Source organism: Aulonocara sp. 'chitande type north' Nkhata Bay, linkage group LG9 (genome assembly GCF_057382095.1).
Source record: "Aulonocara sp. 'chitande type north' Nkhata Bay isolate Kocher_YH1m ecotype deep benthic linkage group LG9, A_spYH_male_GT1.1, whole genome shotgun sequence".
NCBI lineage: Eukaryota > Metazoa > Chordata > Actinopteri > Cichliformes > Cichlidae > Aulonocara > Aulonocara sp. 'chitande type north' Nkhata Bay.
Window position 1 is genome coordinate 7,195,583 of NC_141352.1, and position 25,003 is coordinate 7,220,585.

The following is a 25,003-nucleotide window of genomic DNA, read 5'->3' on the forward strand; positions in this document are numbered from 1 at the left end:
CTTCACCCTCCACATCCTCTCGAGCTCTTCTCTGAGCCCTTGGTATTTCTCCAGCTTCTCGTGTTCCTTCTTCCTGATATTGCTGTCATTCGGAACCGCTACATCGATCACTACGGCCGTCTGCTTCTGTTTGTCTACCACCACTATGTCCGGTTGGTTAGCCACCACCATTTTGTCCGTCTGTATCTGGAAGTCCCACAGGATCTTAGCTCGGTCATTCTCCACCACCCTTGGGGGCATCTCCCATTTTGACCTCGGGACTTCCAGGTTATACTCGGCACAGATGTTCCTGTACACTATGCCGGCCACTTGGTTATGGCGTTCCATGTATGCCTTGCCTGCCAGCATCTTGCACCCTGCTGTTATGTGCTGGATTGTCTCTGGGGCATCTTTACACAGCCTGCACCTGGGGTCTTGCCTGGTGTGATAGACCCCAGCCTCTATGGATCTTGTGCTCAGAGCTTGTTCTTGTGCTGCCATGATTAGTGCCTCTGTGCTGTCTTATATACACATATATATACTATATGTGTATATATATATATATATATATATATATATATATATATATATATATATGTATATATTAGGGGTGCAACGATACACAAAATTCACAGTTCGGTTCGGTTCGATACTTTGGTGTCACGGTTCGATATTTTTTCGATACAAAAAAATGTTCATGCATTTTTAATTTGTCATTTATTAAAATTATAAATATATATTTTAACTCAAAAGTACAGTTTTTAAATTTAACCCTAACCCTTGTGCGTGTTTTTTATTTTGACAGCGAATGCGCACCTGCGGACCACTTATGTGCAGCCCTGGTTATTTAGCTCATCATATCGCAGCCACAGAAATTATTTTGTCCATGAAACCATAAAGCTGCACTTTCTTATAGTCTGATTTGTCATAACTTCTCCGTTTTGTGGTAAGCTTTTCTTTGGCTGTCACTTCTTCACCCTGACCTGTCTTATTTGGCTCAGCAGAACTGAAATGCTTTTACACACTCACTCACATAAGCTCAGCGATTCTCTGCGCGATCAACCTCTCACATGTTTAAGCTGCGGGAGATTTCACTTGTCATGTTTGCATAGTAAGCTAACGATTAATAAGACGATGTCAGAGGAATTGGTGCACAAATTATCATCACTCACAGATCAGTGCTGTCGCTCTCTATACACAGTTCGCACGATTGCAAAGTGAAAGCAAAAAAACAAGCGCAAATTCAAACGCGACTTCAATATGTCACATATTGACAGTGGCTCACCGATGCCAATGACATAATTACCCAGCTACATTTCTGAAAGAATGCAAAAGCATTGACATATATTTTTCCTACAATAGCCCGACGGGCAGGGAAGAGAAAGATTTTGGTAGCCCGACTGAAAAAAATCGCTAGCTCCAGGACGTCGGGCTAGCGATATTGCGAGCCCTGTATCTGATTGAGGAATCACTCATCTTTGGAAAAGAGAGTTTATTACAAAGAAATGTCTCTTTCCAAAATAAAAGCTATACTATCCGCTTCTTCTGGGCTATATTCTCAGCAGCATAAGGAGAATCATGTGCTAACAGCTGTCTAAATGACTCGGCTAAAGTTAGTAGCATGCTTGCTTTTTTTTGTCTGCTTCCACTTGTCTTTGCACTAGGATGATGTCGGCGTAAATGTGCAGTCATATTCGTTGTGTTCCCACTAGTGCTTTCAGGTTAATCTCGTTGAAATGACCTTAACGCCACAACACGGCAAATCTCCGTTAACGAGCTACCGCCGATCACTCCGTGCATGGGGCTAGACGGCCAACACGTTAACGAGCTAACTGCGCTAACACACTAGTTCCCACCCATGTAATTGAGCATTGCATGGCACATCCAACATACTGTTTTACTTTAGTCCATGACTCGCTTACCTTCAGGGTCATACGTCACATGAAAACCAAAATAATTCCAAACGCCAGATCTGAATGAGGTTCAATTTGCCTGTTGCAAGGAGAGCTTAACTTCTGTCTCGCTAGCTTGCCCTGCGCTCTTCCTTCTGATGATGCTGTCTGTGTTGAGCGCTCAGTGAATCTGCGCTCGACAGTGCAGCCTAGGCGGAGTAGTCGAACACAGATTCACTGAGCGCTCAACACAGACAGCATCGTCAGAAGGAAAATTGATAAAAGAAATTACAAATGTTGTATTGTTCGATACATATGCGTACCGAACCGAATATATATATATATATATATATATATATATATATATATATATATATATATATATATATATATATATAATGTTCTTCCTCTACACCCCCCCCCCCCCCCCCCCCCCCCCAATTTTTGCACATGTCGAGGAGCGTGTCAGGCTACATTTCACTGTGTGTTATACTTGTATAACTATGCATGTGACAAATAATAAAGAACCTTGAACCTTGTCCGTCACTTCCGTCCTTCACTATTCTCACTTCACCTATTTGTCACATACTGACAAATAGACTCACCTTTCCTGTTGTTTCATCTCTTTCCCACCGTCTTCACTCCTTTTCATTTTCTCCATCCTGTGACCTCACACATGCTTTTATTTTGAAGGCTGTGCTGTCTGGCATTCGCTCCAATAAATGATCAGAAACATTGAGCTGAAAGTCTGACTTTATTTTGATGGGTGTTAATCCTCAACATGTTCACTGTGAGAAAGTTTGATGTTTATTAACATGTTTATTAATCATATGTATTAATATGCTAATAAACATGTTTATTGGTAAATGGCCTGTATTTGTATAGCGCTTTTCTAGTCCCTAAGGACCCCAAAGCGCTTTACACAACCTGTCATCCAGCCATTCACACACACATTCACACACTGGTGATGGCAGCTACATTGTAGCCACAGCCACCCTGGGGCGCACTGACAGAGGCGAGGCTGCCGGACACTGGCGCCACCGGACCCTCTGACCATTATTAACCCGTTTTGCATTCAAACCATTTTAAATTTAACTCATTCAGTTTTTTATGTGCTGTTCACATACACAAAGATTTTAAAAGTAAATAAAAAGACATATTTCTATACAAACATGCTTTTTATTTTGAAGTCTGTCACTGTTTAAGGACTTTATCTTGGCTGTTTATAATGAGGTGTTGCTTCCTCTCCGCAGGCTCCTCCTTCCTGTTTGTGAACACGTCAGGTCGCTATGGTGGTCAGCGCGCTCAGCTGCTACTACCGCCACTCAGAGAAAACGACACGCACTGCCTCAGTTTCCTGTTTTACCAGGTTGGAGGGCGCGAGGGTGCCGTGCCCGCTACGCTTAACGTCTACATCAAAGGTACGCAGGAACACTGGCGCAGGTTAGTCAGTGTAGGCCGAGCTCTCAGATGATGACGGTGTATATGTTTCCTGCAGAGAACAGTAGTCCTCTGGGAGTTCCTGTCTTTAACTTCTCAGGCCCCTCCTACCACATCTGGAAGGGGGTGGAGCTTGCTGTGTCCACCTTCTGGCCCAATCACTACGAGGTAAACCACCCTAACGCAAACACGCACGTTTACTTTTGACAGGTTTTACCTGAATAGTGTGATACCAGGTGGTACTAAACTGGGAGATTGGCTGGAAAGAATAGAATAGAATAGAATTCAACTTTATTGTCATTGCACATGCACAGGTACAGGGCAACGAAATGCAGTTTGCATCCATCCAGAAGTGCTTTAGTGATATAGATATATTACAATATATATTAGCAATAATATAGATATGTGCGTATATTACAGAAATGGGTCTATTATGGTATGTTATAATGTACACGGTATGAAGTATGTTGTGAATATTCTATAACTATAAGTATGTACAGGCTGTAGTGAGTACAAGCTATGTACAGGATATGAACAGGATATAAATATGAAAAACTATACAGAATATGAAATAAATAACTTTACAGAATCTGAGATATACAGTTATACAGAAATGGGAACTATGCAAGTTGTAAACAGTTGTAGGGTTAAAAATTATCGTATGTACAGAATGATTATTTACACAGAGCTATACAGTAGTGCAGTTAAGATAAGTGAGATATGTGGATAATTTCTACAGAGGCTATATAAAGTGCTAGTGGTTGTGAGTGGTGGTTCAGTCCATGTTATTATTGTGTGTTTGAAAGCAGTCTGAAAGCAGCGAGATAACACACACGCTGGTATTTCTATCACTGCGAGGACTGTGGTTGGGGTACTGACCAAACCCTGATCCCCAGTCTGGACCCTCCGTCCCAAAAAGCGATCCTCACATGTCCTGAGAGTTGCAGTGGTCCTCACAGAGATACACAGGCGAATGCACACACACTCGCTCTGGATGTGGCTGATCCGTATTGAAAGCTCTTTTATGTGGCTTTAAAAGCTCTGTCATCTCCAAACCACACGAGGGCTGCTGCTAATTGGTTCAACACGCACACATAGGCGCACACTTGGTGTAGAGCAGCAGCAGGAAGTGAGTTTTTCTCACCACGGGAACCTTCTAGTGCCAAAAAATGTTTCCTCCCGTCGACAGCACAACCTCTGGACTCAACGTCCCAATCTGTTCCTGTTACTGTCCAACATTTTAGAAGTGATTTTGCGTTTCAGTCGTGTGGCTCTGAACACTTATGGCTGATTGTCGGTCTGACGCTGGACTTATTAAAATCACACAAACACATGAAAGCATTCACAAAGGTGTTTCCACCTGCACCACTCACAGGCAGCTCTCTTTATAGATTCTGTGTTGTTGTTGTCATGTCTCTACCACTTGCAGTTTCTCTGACGTCCAGCAGAGGCAGCAGTGAGTCAGTCCCAAAGACTCCCATGTTAAAACAAGCATATTTACAGCCTGATACACAGACTGTTTCCCCCCTCATAACAGCCTTATGGGAGAGAATGTTTCCTGAACTTACCTGTAAGTTACGAGGCCCCTCCCACTGCGTTGGAGGCGGTTCTGTTGAAGCTAATTGCATTCTGGGAGTCCACATCTCCGAGGATCTCACCTGGACGACCAACTGCTCCAAGCTGGTCAAGAAGGCTCACCAGCGCCTCTTCTTCTTGAGGACCCTGAGGAAGAACCACCTGTCCTCAGACATCCTGGTGAACTTCTATCGTTGCACCATCGAGAGCATCCTGACCAACTGTATAACAGTCTGGTACGGGAACTGCTCTGCCTCGGACCGGAAGGCGTTGCAGAGGGTCGTGAAAACTGCCCAGCGCATCGCCGGAGCATCACTTCCTGCCATAAAAGACATCTACAGGAAGCGGCGTCTGAAAAGGGCTGGGAAAATCATCAAAGACCCCAGTCACCCATCACATGGACTCTTCACCCTCCTGCCCTCTGGGAGGCGCTACAGGAGCCTCTGGACTAAGACCACCAGGTACCGGAACAGCTTCTTCCCCACAGCTGTCAGACTCCTGAACTCTGCCTCCTGACATCTGACCCACGTTAACTCATGGACTGGACATACACACACCCACAATGGACAACTGTACCCTCAAACACACAATAATAACATGGACTGAACCACCATTCACAACCACTAGCACTTTATATAGCCTCTGTAGGAATTACAGGGAGTGCAGAATTATTAGGCAAGTTGTATTTTTGAGGAATAATTTTATTATTGAACAACAACCATGTTCTCAATGAACCCAAAAAACTCATTAATATCAAAGCTGAATGTTTGTGGAAGTAGTTTTTAGTTTGTTTTTAGTTTGAGCTATTTTAGGGGGATATCTGTGTGTGCAGGTGACTATTACTGTGCATAATTATTAGGCAACTTAACAAAAAACAAATATATACCCATTTCAATTATTTATTTTTACCAGTGAAACCAATATAACATCTCCACATTCACAAATATACATTTCTGACATTCAAAAACAAAACAAAAACAAATCAGCGACCAATATAGCCACCTTTCTTTGCAAGGACACTCAAAAGCCTGCCATCCATGGATTCTGTCAGTGTTTTGATCTGTTCACCATCAACATTGCGTGCAGCAGCAACCACAGCCTCCCAGACACTGTTCAGAGAGGTGTACTGTTTTCCCTCCTTGTAAATCTCACATTTGATGATGGACCACAGGTTCTCAATGGGGTTCAGATCAGGTGAACAAGGAGGCCATGTCATTAGTTTTTCTTCTTTTATACCCTTTATTGCAGCCACGCTGTGGAGTACTTGGACGCGTGTGATGGAGCATTGTCCTGCATGAAAATCATGTTTTTCTTGAAGGATGCAGACTTCTTCCTGTACCACTGCTTGAAGAAGGTGTCTTCCAGAAACTGGCAGTAGGACTGGGAGTTGAGCTTGACTCCATCCTCAACCCGAAAAGGCCCCACAAGCTCATCTTTGATGATACCAGCCCAAACCAGTACTCCACCTCCACCTTGCTGGCGTCTGAGTCGGACTGGAGCTCTCTGCCCTTTACCAATCCAGCCACGGGCCCATCCATCTGGCCCATCAAGACTCCCTCTCATTTCATCAGTCCATAAAACCTTAGAAAAATCAGTCTTGAGATATTTCTTGGCCCAGTCTTGACGTTTCAGCTTGTGTGTCTTGTTCAGTGATGGTCGTCTTTCAGCCTTTCTTACCTTGGCCATGTCTCTGAGTATTGCACACCTTGTGCTTTTGGGCACTCCAGTGATGTTGCAGCTCTGAAATATGGCCAAACTGGTGGCAAGTGGCATCTTGGCAGCTGCACGCTTGACTTTTCTCAGTTCATGGGCAGTTATTTTGCGCCTTGGTTTTTCCACACGCTTCTTGCGACCCTGTTGACTATTTTGAATGAAACGCTTGATTGTTCGATGATCACGCTTCAGAAGCTTTGCAATTTTGAGACTGCTGCATCCCTCTGCAAGATATCTCACTATTTTTGACTTTTCTGAGCCTGTCAAGTCCTTCTTTTGACCCATTTTGCCAAAGGAAAGGACGTTGCCTAATAATTATGCACACCTGATATAGGGTGTTGATGTCATTAGACCACACCCCTTCTCATTACAGAGATGCACATCACCTAATATGCTTAATTGGTAGTAGGCTTTCGAGCCTATACAGCTTGGAGTAAGACAACATGCATGAAGAGGATGATGTGGACAAAATACTCATTTGCCTAATAATTCTGCACTCCCTGTATATCTCACTTATCTTAACTGCACTACTGTATAGCTCTGTGTAAATAATCATTCTGTACATTCGATAATTTTTAACCCTACAACTGTTTACAACTTGCATAGTTCCCATTTCTGTATAACTTTATATCTCAGATTTCTGTAAAGTTATTTATTTCATATTCTGTATAGTTTTTCATATTTATATCCTGTTCATAGCCTGTTCATAGCTTGTACTCACTACAGCCTGTACATACTTATAGTTATAGAATATTCAGAACATACCTCATACCGTGTACATTATAACATAATAGACCCATTTCTGTAATATACTCACATATCTATATTATTGCTAATATATATTGTAATATATCTATATCACTAAAGCACTTCTGGATGGATGCAAACTGCATTTCGTTGCCCTGTACCTGTGCATGTGCAATGACAATAAAGTTGAATTCTATTCTATTCTATTCTATTCTGTTCTCTGAAAGCTGGGCGCGGTGACTTGCTCTGGCTTTCTCTGACCATTAATGTTTCTTCTGACTCCAATTTGTGATCTGTGTCCAGGATGGTCGTAGCGCTGGCATGACACTGTGACCTTTGAACTCTGGATCAGTTACTTTAATGCTGGAAAAGTGCTGCATTAATCCTCATTTACGTTTGACCTTTATACCCATCTACGAATTTGTCACCAGCAGTAGCTGGTTGTTGTTATGCTCGACTTCACCTAAACTGGACCGGTATTAGCCGGTGTCTGTTGCTCCCATACAGACTAATTACCACGCTAGCTCAGCTGATAAGTCAACACCTGCACAATGTTCAGGTGTTGTCCTGGCAACGGAGAGGTCACTGCAGCTGCATCTGTCCAACATCTGTCTGAGTCTGACAGACAAACACTGCTGTCTGCAGGTCAGCACGCCGGCCCATAAACCATCAAGTCCCACAGCAGGGAGCCACACACACAACCACACACACAAACACACACATACACACACACTGTATCACAAACACACATACGCACACTTTAACACACACACACACTGTAACACACAGATTGTAATACACACACACAGACACACGTGCAGGTGTTGTTGCCTGTGAACAACCATCCTGTCATCACAGCAGCCATCACTAATTAGCTGCATCACCACGGTAACAACACTGCTAGCTCATTAGTGACAGGCTTAATTAGATAGTGGAGGGGGGAGAAGCGGGGGAGGACTGAAAGAAAGAATCAGGAAGTGAGAGATTGGAAAAGGAAATGCAGGGAGGAGAGAAGAATGAAGGGAAGAGAAGTCATATCTGAGAGAGACGGGAGGGAGGAGGACTTCCTGTTATGGGCGGCAACAGGAAGTAAGGCTCCATTTTCTATGCTGACTGTACAACACACACACACACACACACACACACAGCTGAATGTGTGTCAGAGAGGGTTATCAAGGACGTATATGGCAGGGGAATTTTCTCTGGCTTCATGAAGTTGTCATGGCGTTAGAAGTTCCTCAGGGCACGCTGCTGGGCCCACTCGTTACACTCAGATGGAAAATATAAGCACTATTAAGAAAACGGTCTGACGTTAAAGTCATCAAACTCACAGGCAGAGAATCTGAACTGATGTCTGTAGTCATGTTTGACTTACATCAGAGATTCTTTCTTTTTGGACACAAATAGAAAACACTGACAAAAGCCGCGGTCAGGGTCACATCTGACACTGGTAACTGTCAACTACAAATCTGACACCGTGGTAATTGTGTAACTGACAACTACACATCTGACAGTCAAAGGAGCTTGCAAAGAAAAGCGTCTGGAGTTCTTTAAGTTGCTTGAAGACGTTTCACCTCTCATCCGAGAAGCTTCTTCAGTTCTAAGGTCAAATGGGTGGGGAGTCCCTGGCTGATTGCGACCCACACCCAGTTTCACACCTTGGCTCAGGCGATTAGAGGATCATCAGGGGGTCCTTTTGTCCCTCTGTGGGGGGAAATTCCCACTAGGTTTAAATCTGGGACTCTCCACCATTTGACCTTAGAATTGAAGAAGCTTCTCGGATGAGAGGTAAAACGTCTTCAAGCAACTTAAAGAAGTCCAGACGCTTTTCTTTGCAAGCTCCTTAGACTACGATGACCTGGATGATTGAGAACCTTCACAGACATACACATCTGACACCGTGGTAACTGACAACTACACATCTGACACCGTGGTAACTGACAACTACACATCTGACACTGTGATGAGATGAGAATTATTTTGTAGCTTTACAGCCAAAATGAAGCAGGCGGCCTCTTGATGCGTGGACGTTAAAGGGTTAAAACTATCAACACGAGCAGGTCTGAGGTTTCACAGCTGGTGTTTGGTCTTTGGTGCAGGTGGTGTTTGAGGCGGTCAGCACCGGTCACAGAGGCATTCTGGCCATCAAGGACATCTCACTGCAGGGACACCAGTGCAGTAAGTTTACACACACACACGCACACACAGACACACAGGAAGACACCGCCCCCTTGTAGAACAAGTTCCTAATTGGTTAACGACGTTTGGCTACTTAATTGGATAACAATGTTAAAAGTTGAGCCGGTATTGTAGAATCAAGGTCACTGTGTGTGTGTGTGTGTGTGTGTGTGTGTGTGTGTGTGTGTGTGTGTGTGTGTGTGTGTGTGTGGAGGCAGGGGAGCTCATTAAAATATAAGTTGATTAGCATGGACTTTGATCCATCCTTCTGTTTATCTACTTGCTCAACTGAATACTCCTATTTTTATGTTGTTTTGTTATGTGAACACAACACACACACGCACACACACATAGGGTGGTGTGTGTGCGTGTGTGTGTGTGTACACATCTTTTTGATGGAAGAAAAACCTCGAGTAAACATCTTTGACCTGAACTTTTTCTTGCTGTCTTACTTCACGTCAACACTGTTCAATAAACTGATTGAAAACACATACACACACACACACACACACACACACACACACACACACACACACACACACACACACACACTTACCTGCATCCTCCAGAATCCATTTTCTAATTGGATTGTAGAGATTTTTGTTTTTCGGCTGAAGAGATCAGAGGAGAGAAGACTCACTGTTACCGTAGCATGGTCAGTCAGGTGATGTCAGCAGTGTGTGACCTCTGACCTCAGTGTTTTACGTGTTCCTGTCCTCAGTGAGCACCCCTCACTTCCTCCATATCAAAGGTGTGGAGGTGAACGCAGGACAGACAGCCACGTTTCACTGCACCGTCAATGGACGTCCGCAGAGCAACCTGCTGCTGTACCTGCAGGTGATCTATCAATAATCCATAGTCAGTAACATGAGCGCCACGCGGCGAGACTGCACTCGGCGTGGCGTGTGTGTATGTGGCTGCTTCACTTTGTGTGTTTGTGCTCGGCAGGGAATGGGCGGTCGGCAGGCCGCGGTACGGGAAACCAAACCGCTGAATGCTCGGCGTTATGTGGCGAGCTTCAATGTGGACAACACGACCAAAGGAGACTCTGGACGCTACCGCTGCATCGCCCAATCAGAGCGAGGGGTGGGCGTGTCCTCCTATGCTGACCTCACAGTCAAACGTGAGTGCTGCTCTCTTATTGACTGATAATCTCTGAATATATTTAAGTGATGTGAATAATGTGAAGCTTAAAAAACTGATCATCCTGTCTTCCACAAGAGGACGCCTGTCCCTCCTTCTCACCCCCTCCCCCTCTCCTCACCCCCCTCCCTCACTCGTCTGTCTCTCGCTGCAGATCAAAGCTGCAGTTTGTCATGTTTTTTATTTTAATGACTCCATCGTGAAACGAGAAAGAGTTTTATTAAAGCTCCTCATTACTGCTTTGTGACTGTGTGTGTGTGTATGTGTGTGTGTGTGTGTGTGTGTTGCGGGGTTAGAGGAGAGCCTCATTAGAAAGTCAGAGCGCCGTTTTAAGGCGGGAGTCTCGGCGGCGTTTTGTCAGAATGTTTCTGTGAAGATGAATCACGCCAAAGTAAAAGCCTCCTCTTTCTGGCGCTGCTTGTCAGAGTGCTGGCGCCCTAACCCGAACGCACATGCGGGCCCGCAGCGTGTTAACGATGACTCGTTAAACGCACCGTGTTCGGTGCGACGGAGCCGTCAGGCGTCTCTGAAGCGTAGCTTTCATCCACACTTTTTTCCTACCCCATCACGCTGAAGAGTCGGAGGAACGCGGGATGAGCCTCGATGGCGTTTAGCCTTCATCTCGCGGCTTAGTCATGGCGGCACATTTGATGGTGCCTGCTGAGACCAGCAGTATAAATATGATTTCATGTTTTATTAGATTCTCTTAAATGAACATAATTCTGCGATTTTACATTTAAGCATGTTTCAGTCTAAATAGGAGAAATCACAGCAGATCAATGGGATCCATCAGTAATCGATCAGCAGCCTGTGACGGTTTCATGGATGTCCGACTTCATTATTTCTGTATTTGTGTCACATGTGCGCTGAGGGATCACAGCGCTGTTTTATATTTTCAGCCACCAGAGGCGCTGTGGAGCACCCACTTCATACTCTGATTATATCACGACAAACTGATGAGACAACAGTTTATATCGCACTCTTCCATCACACAACAAAGTGTTTGTGACACACTAACTGCACATTCAGAAATAGGTCCCACTGCACACCATGCTGGGTGATGCTAACTAGCACTGCGCTACCAGCTGTTAGGGCTCTTTGTTCAGGATCGTAAAGCCAGGCGGAGGATGATGAGCAGAGAGCGTCTGAGTTTGCAGCTTTTAAACAGTTTCATGTTGAATCTGCCTTTTATGTAGGGCGGGGCTCTGGCAGCTCCGTAGGTGCTTTTACCTGGACGTACAGGCCTGGTTTTTGATAACCAGATTGACGGTGCTGGAGAAGAAGTTGTAGAGAGCGAAGGTAAGAGTGGTCCCAGTGCTGACCAGGGCAGTGACCCCCTCAAGTTAGGCAAGTGGCTCCAGCAGGTCCCGGGAACAACATCAGGGATCTCTGTTCAGAAGAGTGCAGTATGAACAGCTAAGATACAGCTAAGATACTGCGCAGGACCCTCAAGCTACTGAGGACCCCAGCTTGAAACCCGAGTTTTATTTTTATACACACACACACACTCATATATACTTTTATATTTGTTTAGTTCAGATTTCAGTTTGTGTCTGTAGATGTGAGAAGAAGCAGATCCAAGTGACATTACTCACAGCTGAGCTGATCAATACAAGGATTAAGTGTGTGTCTGTGTGTGCCATTTCTAAGCAAACAAACACCATAACAGGTGAGGAGGTGTTTGTTGGTCACATGACCTGACACATATCCCCACAATCCCCGGCGGTTAAACCTCTGATTGAACTGTCACTCAGACTTTGTATGTGTGTTTGATACAATAACACACACACACACACACACACACACACACACACACACACACACACACACACACACACACACACACAGGTGAACATTAACTTGAACGTGAAAAACAGATATCATTGTATCCTGGCTGGTGTGTGTGTGTGTGTTTTTGATGAAGTGGGTCAAGACGAAGTAGAGCAGCACCACCGGGGATTCTGGGTAATAGAATCCAGGTCTGCCGTGATTCGCCGAAGGTCACGAATATTAATTGTCTTATTAACACCTTCCTCCCTCGTCAAGAGTTTAGTGAAACCCAGAAGAGCATGTGTGTGTGAGTGTTCATGTGTGTGTGAGTGTTCATGTGTGTGTGAGTGTTCATGTGTGTGTGAGTGTTCATGTGTGTGTTGTCAGACTGATCTTGGTCCTTTGTCCCTCAGAGCCCCCTGTACCCATCGCCCCTCCTCAGCTGACAGCAGTTGGTGCCACCTACCTGTGGATACAACTTAACGCCAACTCGATCAATGGGGACGGACCAATCACTGAGCGAGACGTGAGTGCTGATTGGTCACTGATTCAGAAGTGTGGCTACAGCTACGACATTGGCTAACATTGCATAGTTAGCTTATCAGCCTGCTGTTCCCTTTAACAGGCTAATAGTCAAAGAAAGTTTAGACGCTGGAGCCACAAACTGTGGCAGAATTCTGTAATGCATAGAACTTACAATTCTATAGTATGTATGTATGTATGTATGTGCAGATGTATATGCGTGCATATTTTTTTTTCAAAGAAAGTTTAGATCCAGGAATTTGCTTTATATTTGTTTTGGTCGGGTGATTTTTGTCCACTTCTGGGGCAGCCTACCTGTAACATTGTGCTCGCTTTCAGGTTGAGTATCGGACGACAGCAGGCATGTTGATCGACACCACACCGGTTGATAAGCCCACTCATAAAATCGGGCATCTGGACCCCGACACAGAGTATGAGATCAGTGTGCTCCTCACCAGGCCCCTGGATGGAGGCACAGGGAACCCCGGGCCACCGCTCAGAGCCAGGACCAAGTGTGCAGGTGGGTGAAAGTGAGGTCACATGGTCGAACCCTGCAGCCAATCAGTGATGAGGGCCGTTTCATGTCATCATAGTTGGTTTTGTTTTGTAGAGACCCTCGGGTGATTGCTAGCAGCTAGCAGCTAACCGTGTGGCTCCACTCACACTGCTCTTATTAGGAGGTTAATGGCTGAGTCATTAGCGTACCGTGCTAAGCTGCATTAGCACTGAGCTCATCAGGTGGCTAATGGTTAACGATGAGCTCCTTAAGACAGCCAGCTTTGTTAGCATCACACTCATTAGCTCCTAATGGCTACTGCGTACACACTACGCTAGCAGTTAATCTCCTGAATGAACACACCAACACACTGTGCCGCAGGTGTGTGTGTGTGTGTGTGTGTGTGTGTGTGTGTGTACGTGTAACCAATACGTCTACTCACCAAAGAATGAGTGAAGCAATATGGATAACAGCAGAGGACAATTTATTTAGGGTCTGATGGCAATTTACCATCGGTGTCCAGCACTTTAAAGGATTGATGGACTGGAGCACATCTGTCCTTAACATACCCTCTTAAACATCAGCTTGACACTGATATATCAAAGGAAACTTAACCGACTTTAAATGCAAATGTTTCAACCTGAACAACTTAAAACTTCTCTGGGATACAATGTAAACAAAGACAAGAAGAAGAAAAATATTTCCATCAATAGTCACTTTTCCTAACCAGGAGACAAGTGAATATATTATGTAAAGAGTCCTTTTTCTCAGTCCTGGGGTTGTAACACCACAACCTCCTCAGTCCGTAATCAAAGAGTGTCTATTTGACAATAACCAAAATGTCTTTGGATAGTCTTTGTGAATGCAAACAAAAAAAACAAAAAAAAACAAATGGTATTAGCTGGCCAGCAAAATAAAGAGAGTGTATGGCACTGAGTGCGGGCGTGTGTGTGAGTACTTCGGTCCAAATAATCAAGGTCCGGATGGATGAAGGGATGGCGGCCGCTTGTCCTTTAATGGCACCAGTAAGGCAGCACAGTAGTAAGGCAGCACAGCAGCGAGGCAGCACAGCAGTAAGGCAGCACAGCAGCGAAGCGTCTGGCAGGAGAACGAACAATAGTCCTTTTCAAGGCTACTGCAGAAGGCGATATTCCCCGCTAGCTCACCCCAGCTTGCTCTCTGGCACAGCTACAAGCCACGTGAGCTCATAGCCCCTCCCGCTAGGATGTACTACCACAGTCGACTGTCGTAAAGCAGCCGCAAACCAATAGCAATAAAAAAAACCTCAAAATCATTGAAGAACATTTTATAACACCCAATATAGGTATATACATATATACTGAATATCACACAATATCAGATAACCAAATTAACACTGGGTTACATCCACCCCTGCTTAAAGTGTGACGTCCCCGTCACTATCACCCGACAGAGATTGCACTAACCCAGCAATCTGTTGTTGTAATGACAGGAAAAAGTTATTGAGCAATGCAAGTGTCATCGGCACATTGAAACTGTGATGCTTACAATCGACTTTGTAGCCGACCTGATAGTCACTGAGATAAGCCGGTGGCACTCTCCTCCTTTGTGGCCTACCACATGTTGGGGCTGGGCTGAGCACCTCCTCATCGTTTGCTGTCTCCGATCCTGTCAGATCTACAATGAATTCAGGTGCCCCAGGATTCAGAGGATACTGTGGCTGGGACGCCTCCTGTTCTCCCAGAACATCCCTTTGATCCGCCAACAAGTCATTGTCAGGAAATTGGCTGGATGTAAAGTTTATTTCCTCGTCTTGCCCAAACTCCTCCTCCAGCCGAGTTTCTTCTGTGTTGCTCCCTGCATCCACTCTCATGAGAGGTTGAACCGAACTGGTTAGCACATCCTGACTGTCACATTGCAGGTTAACCGGTAGGAACCCACAGGGAAGAAGCATGTCACGATGCAGAACTCGCTCTCTGCCCTCTGCATCCTCTGGCCTAATCACATAAACCGGGATAGACTCATCCGTCTGCTTAACAACGATGTGCACAATAGGCTCCCACTTATCAGAGATTTTGTGTTTCTTTCTTAGGCTCAGATTCCTTACCAGGACTCTGTCACCCACTTCCAATGGAAGGGCAGTAACCTTAGCATCCCAGCGTCTTTTGTTCAACAATTGTCTCTTCTCAGCATTTCTTGAGGCTAGGTCGTATGCATACTTCAGCCTACTCTTTAGTTCTCGTACATACTGAATATGTGTTCTGGTGCTGTGGCCACGTGGACTATGTCCAAAACAGAGATCAATCGGAAGGCGTGGCTCTCTACCAAACATCAGAAGGAAGGGCGCTTCTCCAGTTGCGTCATGTTTTGTACAGTTATAAGCATGTACAAGGGGGCGAACATACTTCCTCCACTCCTCTTTTTTCTTATCCTCCAGAGTTCCGAGGAGGTCCAACAGAGTCCTGTTGAATCTTTCCACTGGATTTCCACGTGGATGGTAGGGTGTCGTACGGGACTTTGTAATCCCTGCTAGTTTACAAAGCTCTGCCACTATTTCAGATTCAAAACAAGCACCTTGATCACTATGGATTCTGCGAGGAAACCCGTAGTGACTGATGAAGTTCTCCCATAACACTGTGGACACCGTTTTCGCTGTCTGATCTCTCGTGGGATATGCCTGTGCATATTTTGTAAAATGATCAGTTAGTACTAGGATGTTCCTGGTGTCTCTCGAATCGGGTTCTATTGTCAGAAAATCTATGCACACTAACTCGAGGGGACCACTGACTTTGATGTTGACAAGTTTAGAGGCTTTCTGCACTCGTGCCTTTCGTTTCACACACCTCTCACATGTTTTACACTTGTTCTCAATGTAGCTAGCCATTTTTGGCCAGTAAAACCTCGCTCTAGCCAGTTCTAAGGTTCTCTCAATACCCATGTGACCTGTCTCGTCATGAACACCTTGGAAAGCTCTCTCTCGATGGCTATTAGGGATGACAAGTTGATGGAAGGCCTTCCCCTTTTGATCAAAAACTCTACGGTATAGCACCCCATCAACTAGAAGTAACTTTGATTTCTCCCGTAAAAACAGAACCACCTCAGGTTCCTCAGACTTTCTGTCAAAAGTCTCATCCCCAGTCTCTAAAATGCCTATGATGCGGGCTAAAGAGCTGTCATTTCTCTGTAACTGATACCAGTCCACCATAGACATTCCTGGTAGGGCTGACTGGCCAGGTAGGGGGACCGGATCCTCAAGGTCATCAGGAACCGCACTGTCATTGCACAAGAGTGTTTCCACGGCAGGGATTACAGTGTCGACTGTCTGTGTGCCTTCACCTAAGATCGTGTTGACATTGACACTATGACGTTTACACACAGTACTCATTGCCTCCCCATCGAGAACTTTAAACTCCTCAGGGGACAAACTAGCACAGTCCAGCATGCTGGAGATTCTTCTGTCTGTCTCCAGGGACTCCTCGTCCTCCTCTGAGGGTCCATGAGGCCTCCTAGAGAGCCCGTCAGCATCAGTGTTATGTTGGCCAGATTTGTAGTGTATGTCAAAGTTGTAAATCGACAGAGAAGCAAGCCATCTGTGACTTGCAGCATCAAGCTTCGCACTGGTCAACACATACGTCAAAGGGTTGTTATCAGTCAGCACCTTGAAATTAGCCCCATACAAATAATCATGGAACTTCTCACTTACTGCCCACTTGAGGGCGAGAAATTCTAATTTATGTACAGGGTAATTCTTTTCGCTTTTGGAGAGGCCACGACTAGCATAAGCTACTACTCGAGTCTGGCCGTCTTGAACCTGATACAACGCTGCTCCCAGGCCTGACATACTGGCATCTGTGTGTACTACGTACGGGAGCTGCCAGTTGGCGAAAGCCAGAACAGGTGCTGAAATCAGTTTTTCAACGATAAGGTCAAAAGCAGCCTGGCAGGCAGGGGTCCATTTTGCCCCAAGTGAGGGTGACTTTGTTCGTGGCCAATGTTTTTGGCCTTTATGCCTGGGGGCTAGTTCTCCCTTTAACAAGTCATTGAGAGGCCTGACAATGCAAGAATAATCCCTCACAAACCGCCTGTAATACCCCGTGAAACCTAGGAATGACCGAAGCTCTTTGGCAGTTTGTGGGCATGGCCAGTCTTTCACAGCAGTAATTTTGTCTGGGTCAGGCTGGATCCCCTGGGCAGATATTACATGCCCCAGATATTTCACGGAGGTTTGGAAGAACTTGCATTTAGAAGGGGATAACTTCAGACCAAACTCAGCAATGCGCTTAAGGACCTTCATCACCCGCTCTTCATGCTCTTCCAGTGAGTTGGAGAAGATTATGAGGTCATCTAGAAATGCAACAACCTCCTGGAGGTTAATTCCCTCCATCACTTTCTCCATTGTCCGTTGAAACGTGGCAGGGGAGTTAGTCAAGCCTTGAGGCATCCTCCGAAATTGCCATGTTCCAAACGGCGTTGTAAATGCTGTCTTGGGTCGATCACATGGCTCAACTTCAAGTTGATAGTACCCGCTCTTGAGATCTAAAACAGTGAACCATTTTGAACCAGAGAGCAGAGTGAACGTCTCCTCTATACGAGGCAATGGGTATGCGTCCTTTTTGGTGAGGTTGTTTAGTCTCCGGTAATCTACAACCATTCGCAGTTCCCCATTCTTTTTCCTTACAAGCACTACTGGAGAGGCATAGGGGCTATGTGACTCCTCTATAATGCCTGTTGCCAAAAGGTCTTGGAGGTGTCTTTTCAAATCATTGAAATCAGCGGGCGAAACACGTCTTGTCCGCTCTTTGAATGGGACATGAGGTTCTAACTCAATGCGGTGACTGACCCCTGTCACACTACCAACGTCAAGATCATGTTTCGAGAAAGCATCTGATGCTTCTTTGACAATTCTAGCCTGTATGTGCTCTTTGAATTGTGGTGATATCGGGCTGTCCCCAAAATCAAGGCCAAGAAGCACGGCAGATTGGTTACTGTCCTCGCTATGAGAAGCTAGCAGGGACTGTGCCTGCAGAGGAGCATCTTCGGGCTGGGGGTTCAGATCAGGGAGTGCAACAGGAACCGCCCAATCAATGGGGGAGCACTCAGCAATAGCTGTTCCAGGATACAGTGTGATGCCCCGCCGAGAGGCATTTTTGACCGCAACTTTAAACTTACAGTGAGACATAGGTTTTACATCAACTATCTGGTCATAGATGATAAACCCCCCTGGTGTAGATGTGTCCTCCGAGCTACACACAAGAGCCTGAAATTTATCGCTCCCAGGTTTAGTGTGGCAGATGGCTTTCAAAGTATACACCTCACCTGGTTTCAAATGCACCGGTACCTTGCTGGAGAGTGCAACACGGAGGGCTTTGACCTCGTCTGCTTGGGGGTCAGCCTGCTTGAAACATTCGGTATATGCCATGACCCAGTTAGTGTCAATGGGTAGAGTCTGCAGGAACTTTGCTCCACCCTTTTTTTGACAGTCTTGTAGCATGGGACCTAACGCATTTGTGCCCACAAGAAGAGAAAACTTATCATTGTACGATTGATCTGGACTAACTAATGCTAAGATGTTGAAACACTTGTCTGTGCCACAAGCACTTTCAGGGAACTGAACTTTAGCCTCAATGTACCCCACATATGGTACCTTTTGTCCAGCCGCACCTTCGATGTCCAGTACCTCTTTTATAGAGAACAGTTCTCTATGAGAAAGATAGCGAGAATAGAATGACTCTGATATTATTGACACTTGGGACCCGGTGTCAATTAAACACCGACACGGAACTTGATCTAACCATGCTAAACCATCACAAGGCTCCCCAATTAGACCCTGAGGAAACTGGGGAGGCACCGTTGGAGCTGGGGCTTCGTACATGCACTGGCTTGAAGGCTTGGAACTGCTCTGACCATCAGCTCCTGCTCGTTCCACAGCAGGAGCTCCTACTGGTTTAAAGGCAAGTTGGACTGTGGACTATTCTGTCGCTGAGCCATTGAACACTGGCTTTGCCCAGCACTGTGCCTCTCACACAATTTCTTTTGCACTAATATGGCATTGGTTGGGTTTGAACATTGTGGCAACATATGTGAATCCTCCCCACAATTATAGCAAAATTTCCCAACCCTTTTATGATCACCAGGTAGCCTAGCAGGAGTTGGTGGAGCTGGATTGTGGATTTTGGTTCTGTGCGATAGCTTCTGCCTAGTTTTATCACTTTTGGGACACTGAGAATTTGCTGCAGATGAGCTGTTCATTAGCTCTGCTTCTAGCTGCCTGATTCTTTCCTCCAGTTGCTCTCTGGTACAAGCATCCAGCGCTGTGGGAGGTGTGCCAGAATGCCTGCCGTCATCTGTGGCTACGAGTGTTCGAGCCTGCACTTTAGTTGAGGTGCCGCTCATGTAACGTCCCCTGCGCATTTCTTTTAACTGACTCTCTTTCTCATGCGTTCTGATTTTAAAAAGCAGCTCTGAGAAAGTGGGAATAACATGATGTGCAGATCCCACTATTTCTTTTAGATGCAGAGCGGCAATTAGAGAGTCATCCCAGCAACCTCTGAGGAACTGCTTTAGTAGCTGAACATCAAAATCACTTCTAGGTATGCCATTACCGTCAACTACCTCCTGCAGCAACGTCTGGAGTCGGCGCAAGTAATCAGATGCCTTTTCTCCACTATTCTGATGAGTCTCTAGGTACTGGATATACAGCTCTTCACCTCCAGTGACATTGCCATAAGCCTTGTCAAGCTCATCGAGATAGTCTTTTGGTGGTGCTTGAGACCCAATAGAAAGGGCCACATTCAAAGCAGGGCTAGCCAAGCTATCGAGGAAAACACGGCGCTGCTGCCCTTCGGAAAGGGTAGAGTCATTTAGTACCTGTTTAGCTCTAAGTTGCCATACCCTGTACTCTACCTCATTAGGGGGTTTTGGAGAGTTTCCTGAAAATGAGCGGAGCTCAAAACCAGAGGGAGTGTGCATGGGCGAGTCATGTTTTACAATGTGCTCCACAATGACTCTCTGAACCTCCGCTGGCAAAGGATCAACAAGCAGGGAGTCCGCATCAAGTGCCTGTTTAGCCTTGGGCACATGGCCATCATCACAGGCGGCAGTTGACCTGGGACCGGGTGTGGACTGAGTTTTAACTCCCAAGGTAGGAGTTGAGGTAGCTAACCCCTTATATGTATCATTTTTCCCACACATGTGGCTCACTGCAGCCTGATTTAAAGTCATGGGGCTCACATTATATGCTAATGCCAGTTCGTTCACTTGTTCTCTGAAACTAGCAGTCACATCATCAATTGCTCGAGCGAGGGGGACCACATCATGCACCAGGTGAAAACTGTCAGGTCCCTGAGGACAGTACTCATCTATCTGAATAACCTCCCAACACTCCCCATCTGCTGAATGTTCTCCATCTAAGAGCATTGGGGTAATGCACTCCATGAACTGACACAAAATAGTGTCAGGGAGACTATCTATTTGTTGAATTTTGACAACGTGATCCAGCAAAGCGAATGCTCTTTGCACCTCTTGTAGTTTAATCTCGGCTTTAGCCCCTTTTAACAAAACAGTGTACTCTGGATCAAAACCATACCTGTCACAAAACTCCATTGTCTCTCTCTGCAAAGCAGTAGATGAATTCACAGATGTCTGTGCATGTGCTTCAGGATAAAGTTAGTGATGCGCTCCAGTCCCTGTTCGGGCGCCAATTTTTTCCTACTACTCTTAGTTGTAACCAATACGTCTACTCACCAAAGAATGAGTGAAGCAATATGGATAACAGCAGAGGACAATTTATTTAGGGTCTGATGGCAATTTACCATCGGTGTCCAGCACTTTAAAGGATTGATGGACTGGAGCACATCTGTCCTTAACATACCCTCTTAAACATCAGCTTGACACTGATATATCAAAGGAAACTTAACCGACTTTAAATGCAAATGTTTCAACCTGAACAACTTAAAACTTCTCTGGGATACAATGTAAACAAAGACAAGAAGAAGAAAAATATTTCCATCAATAGTCACTTTTCCTAACCAGGAGACAAGTGAATATATTATGTAAAGAGTCCTTTTTCTCAGTCCTGGGGTTGTAACACCACAACCTCCTCAGTCCGTAATCAAAGAGTGTCTATTTGACAATAACCAAAATGTCTTTGGATAGTCTTTGTGAATGCAAACAAAAAAAACAAAAAAAAAACAAATGGTATTAGCTGGCCAGCAAAATAAAGAGAGTGTATGGCACTGAGTGCGGGCGTGTGTGTGAGTACTTCGGTCCAAATAATCAAGGTCCGGATGGATGAAGGGATGGCGGCCGCTTGTCCTTTAATGGCACCAGTAAGGCAGCACAGTAGTAAGGCAGCACAGCAGCGAGGCAGCACAGCAGTAAGGCAGCACAGCAGCGAAGCGTCTGGCAGGAGAACGAACAATAGTCCTTTTCAAGGCTACTGCAGAAGGCGATATTCCCCGCTAGCTCACCCCAGCTTGCTCTCTGGCACAGCTACAAGCCACGTGAGCTCATAGCCCCTCCCGCTAGGATGTACTACCACAGTCGACTGTCGTAAAGCAGCCGCAAACCAATAGCAATAAAAAAAACCTCAAAATCATTGAAGAACATTTTATAACACCCAATATAGGTATATACATATATACTGAATATCACACAATATCAGATAACCAAATTAACACTGGGTTACATACGCAAACAAAAAACTGGATGTTATTAGCAATTAGCTCGCTAATTACACAGGTGCAGCCTTTTTATTGCTGGTGCAGTTGTTACTTCATCTGTGGAGTGTTTGCTTGTTCCACACGTTTCTATTCGTTGTAATTATTATTAGTGCCAGTCTTCATAATTCAGATTCATTTGATCTGTTTTTATTCACATACCTGTGTTTGAATTTATAGAAAGAATATAACCCATATGCTTACATTATTGTCAGTATAAGTTTTATTTACATGATCACATTATCAACAGCAACAAAGAGCTTTGTGTTTCAAAGAGGAACTATATTTTTAAACAAAGAACATCAGCAGACACTTAGATTCACAAAAATATTTAGTAAAACAATCATAATTTAAAGAAAACCACAATGTTATTTTTTAGGTGATGATAATATCAATCTCAGCTTAACCCTTTAAGACCTACCATAGAACCAAGTCCGCCAGAGCTTATATTATATTTTTACATGCTCTAGAGACATTTTTGGGAGAATTTCAAGTTGATATACATCAATACAACAATTATAGCCCAAATTGTAATAATATGTATGCATTGAGTGCATAGTAATTACATAAAATTGCAAAGAATGCGATAAACTGCAAAAAAATTGAAAAAATTTCTAGTTAGAGAAATTTAAGAGGCTTATCCCTCAAAACTGTAAATACAAAAAAGTTGCACAAAATAGTTTCCCACCACAGGAAATTTTATTTAAGTGTCTTCATAGTTTTATTTTTGAAATACACCAATTTTTATACACTGCAGGAAAAACTAAAATAAATATTATAGTGCACATTTGCAAAAAAACCGCATGTGCATCAAAATAAACTATTTCCAGCAGTGCAATATGAGTCCTAAGCATCCCAGAAACAATACAGAGAGTCATAAAGTCAAACATAACTTTGAAAGACACCAGTATAGGCTTATAAGGCCCCGATGGTAAAAAAAAAACTACATTTCCGCAAAATGACGTCACTTCCGGTTTTGGGCAGGACATGGCGGACATGCGATAGTTCGCGCTGATGGACGTAGGAAGTGTTACAAACAGCTGATCGAATCGGCAAAGCGTGTTTCTGGAATATTATGTTTTTGTTGCTGCAAGCGCTTTTTATGCAGTTTTTGCAAAGCTATATATGGAAGGAAACCGTGACCGAGGACAAGCTGATGGCATAAGATGTAAGTACAACTTCTCCGGTTTCATATGCAAAAAAGATTATTGCGCTAGCTTACATGGTTGCAGTGCTACCGGGATTTAAAAATAGTTATGCAAATCGGCCGGCTTTAAAGGGTTAAAAGAAAGTGTGCAAGTTTTTTCATGTCAGCATTACACCACCTCTATTTTCCACAGTGATAATTATAAAAGCATTCACTTCAATTTCCTTTAAGAAAAAAATAATAAAAAAAACTTCAACATAAAAAAGTCATGTTTGAACAAAATATGAATCAAAATCAATGCAGATGTTTCCAATGCTGACGTGTTTTTGTGTGCTTGCCTCCAAACTTCATGTTTTCCAGTCCTGCTGTCAGTCGTTCCAGTGGCGACACTGTGAACAACTGTGTCAGGTTTCAACATGCCGGCGTCTCAGACCTGCTGCTTCATGACTCATTTCAACACCTCGCAGCCACTGTCATGTTCCTATAAACTTGTGTGTCTGTAGAACCCCCCCCCCCATTACACCCTCCATAGCCCCCACCCTCAGAGGCTTCCTGTCACACTGACCTGTGACAGTGAGGAGCAGGTTCATCCTTTAGTGTGCTTTTGAAGGCTGTTATGCGCATGTGTGCTGTCCTACATGCACTTGGATTCTTGATGCACTTCCTGGTACAAGCCAACTGAGAGCCTCTTATTCCAGGAGGAAAAATGAAAAACATGCCCAGCAGTCAAGTTCTGATGATCACTGATGTTATTTCGGTCATTGAGGAGGCTGTAATGGTTCTTGGTGACATTGTAAGGGTCTGTGGTGAATCATTGGTGCTGATAAAGCTCTGACAGCTTTTGCTGCATTTCTAATGAGACCTGATGAGGGTCTTTGTGCTAATGGTCTTTAAGAAAGCTCTAGTTGCTCATGGTGACGCGGTGATGGTGTGGATGAGGTCTGCTGTGTTCTCATAGCCTGTATGAGTTTCTAATGGTCCTTGGTAGTAGGGCTGTTTGATATAACAATATATATATCGGATGACGATATGAAAAAATCTATCGTTTCATATTACACTATCGTTTTGTTTCGTGGTGTCACAAAATAAACTGTTTATGGCAACATTTTTTTCATGGTTTTGATGGTCACTGTAGTGGCTATAGTAATCTCTTAAAGTTCTCTCTTTCTCTTATATTTAAAATAACCACACTACGGAGAGACAAGCGACTTTTTTTACACGCTGTCATTAGCAACAATGACAGTAAACCCAGTGTGTGGCTCCGCTGTCCGCCTGTTTATTTTCCACATAAACCTTTCACAATGAAGCTGAAGAGCCTGTTGAGATTTTCCAAAATAAACTGAAATGATGACAAACAGAAGGTCCAGTCAAAACAAATGGAGCCCTTATTCCTAAATGAGAGGCCACCTCTGTAGCATGGACATGGTTTGGTTATGAAAAGTCAGAAAACTGTAGTATGCAAATTATGGTGCAATCGGGTCCCCACGTCAGACTCAGAATCGCGTGAAAGAGTATGAAGAGAGTTTACGGATGAGAAGCAAAGAAAGAGCAGTCAGGTGCTCAAAATAAACCTTAGACTCCAACGTTAGAACAGGCTTTTCCCCGCAGCACGCCGTGTAATAAATACTCACAAAGAAAACGGCAGCCGTTACAACTTGTGTCTAAAAATGTATCGTTTCGTGCATCTTGATTTGGCTCTCGGAGG

At 44.5% G+C, this 25,003-nt stretch overlaps 1 protein-coding gene across 11 annotated transcripts in view; it reads left to right on the top strand.

The window, feature by feature from the left end:
• The window catches only part of LOC147321511 (receptor-type tyrosine-protein phosphatase mu-like), a 230,309-nt gene that overhangs the window by 62,172 nt on the left and 143,134 nt on the right, over positions 1-25,003 (top strand). For all 11 annotated transcript variants that reach the window (XM_086305457.1, XM_086305458.1, XM_086305462.1 and 8 more), the window contains exons 3-9: positions 3,125-3,292; positions 3,370-3,479; positions 9,446-9,524; positions 10,246-10,361; positions 10,473-10,647; positions 12,851-12,963; positions 13,299-13,479. In XM_086305457.1, the coding sequence (XP_086161583.1) occupies positions 3,125-3,292; positions 3,370-3,479; positions 9,446-9,524; positions 10,246-10,361; positions 10,473-10,647; positions 12,851-12,963; positions 13,299-13,479 (942 nt within the window). The remainder of the gene's footprint in view (positions 1-3,124; positions 3,293-3,369; positions 3,480-9,445; positions 9,525-10,245; positions 10,362-10,472; positions 10,648-12,850; positions 12,964-13,298; positions 13,480-25,003) is intronic.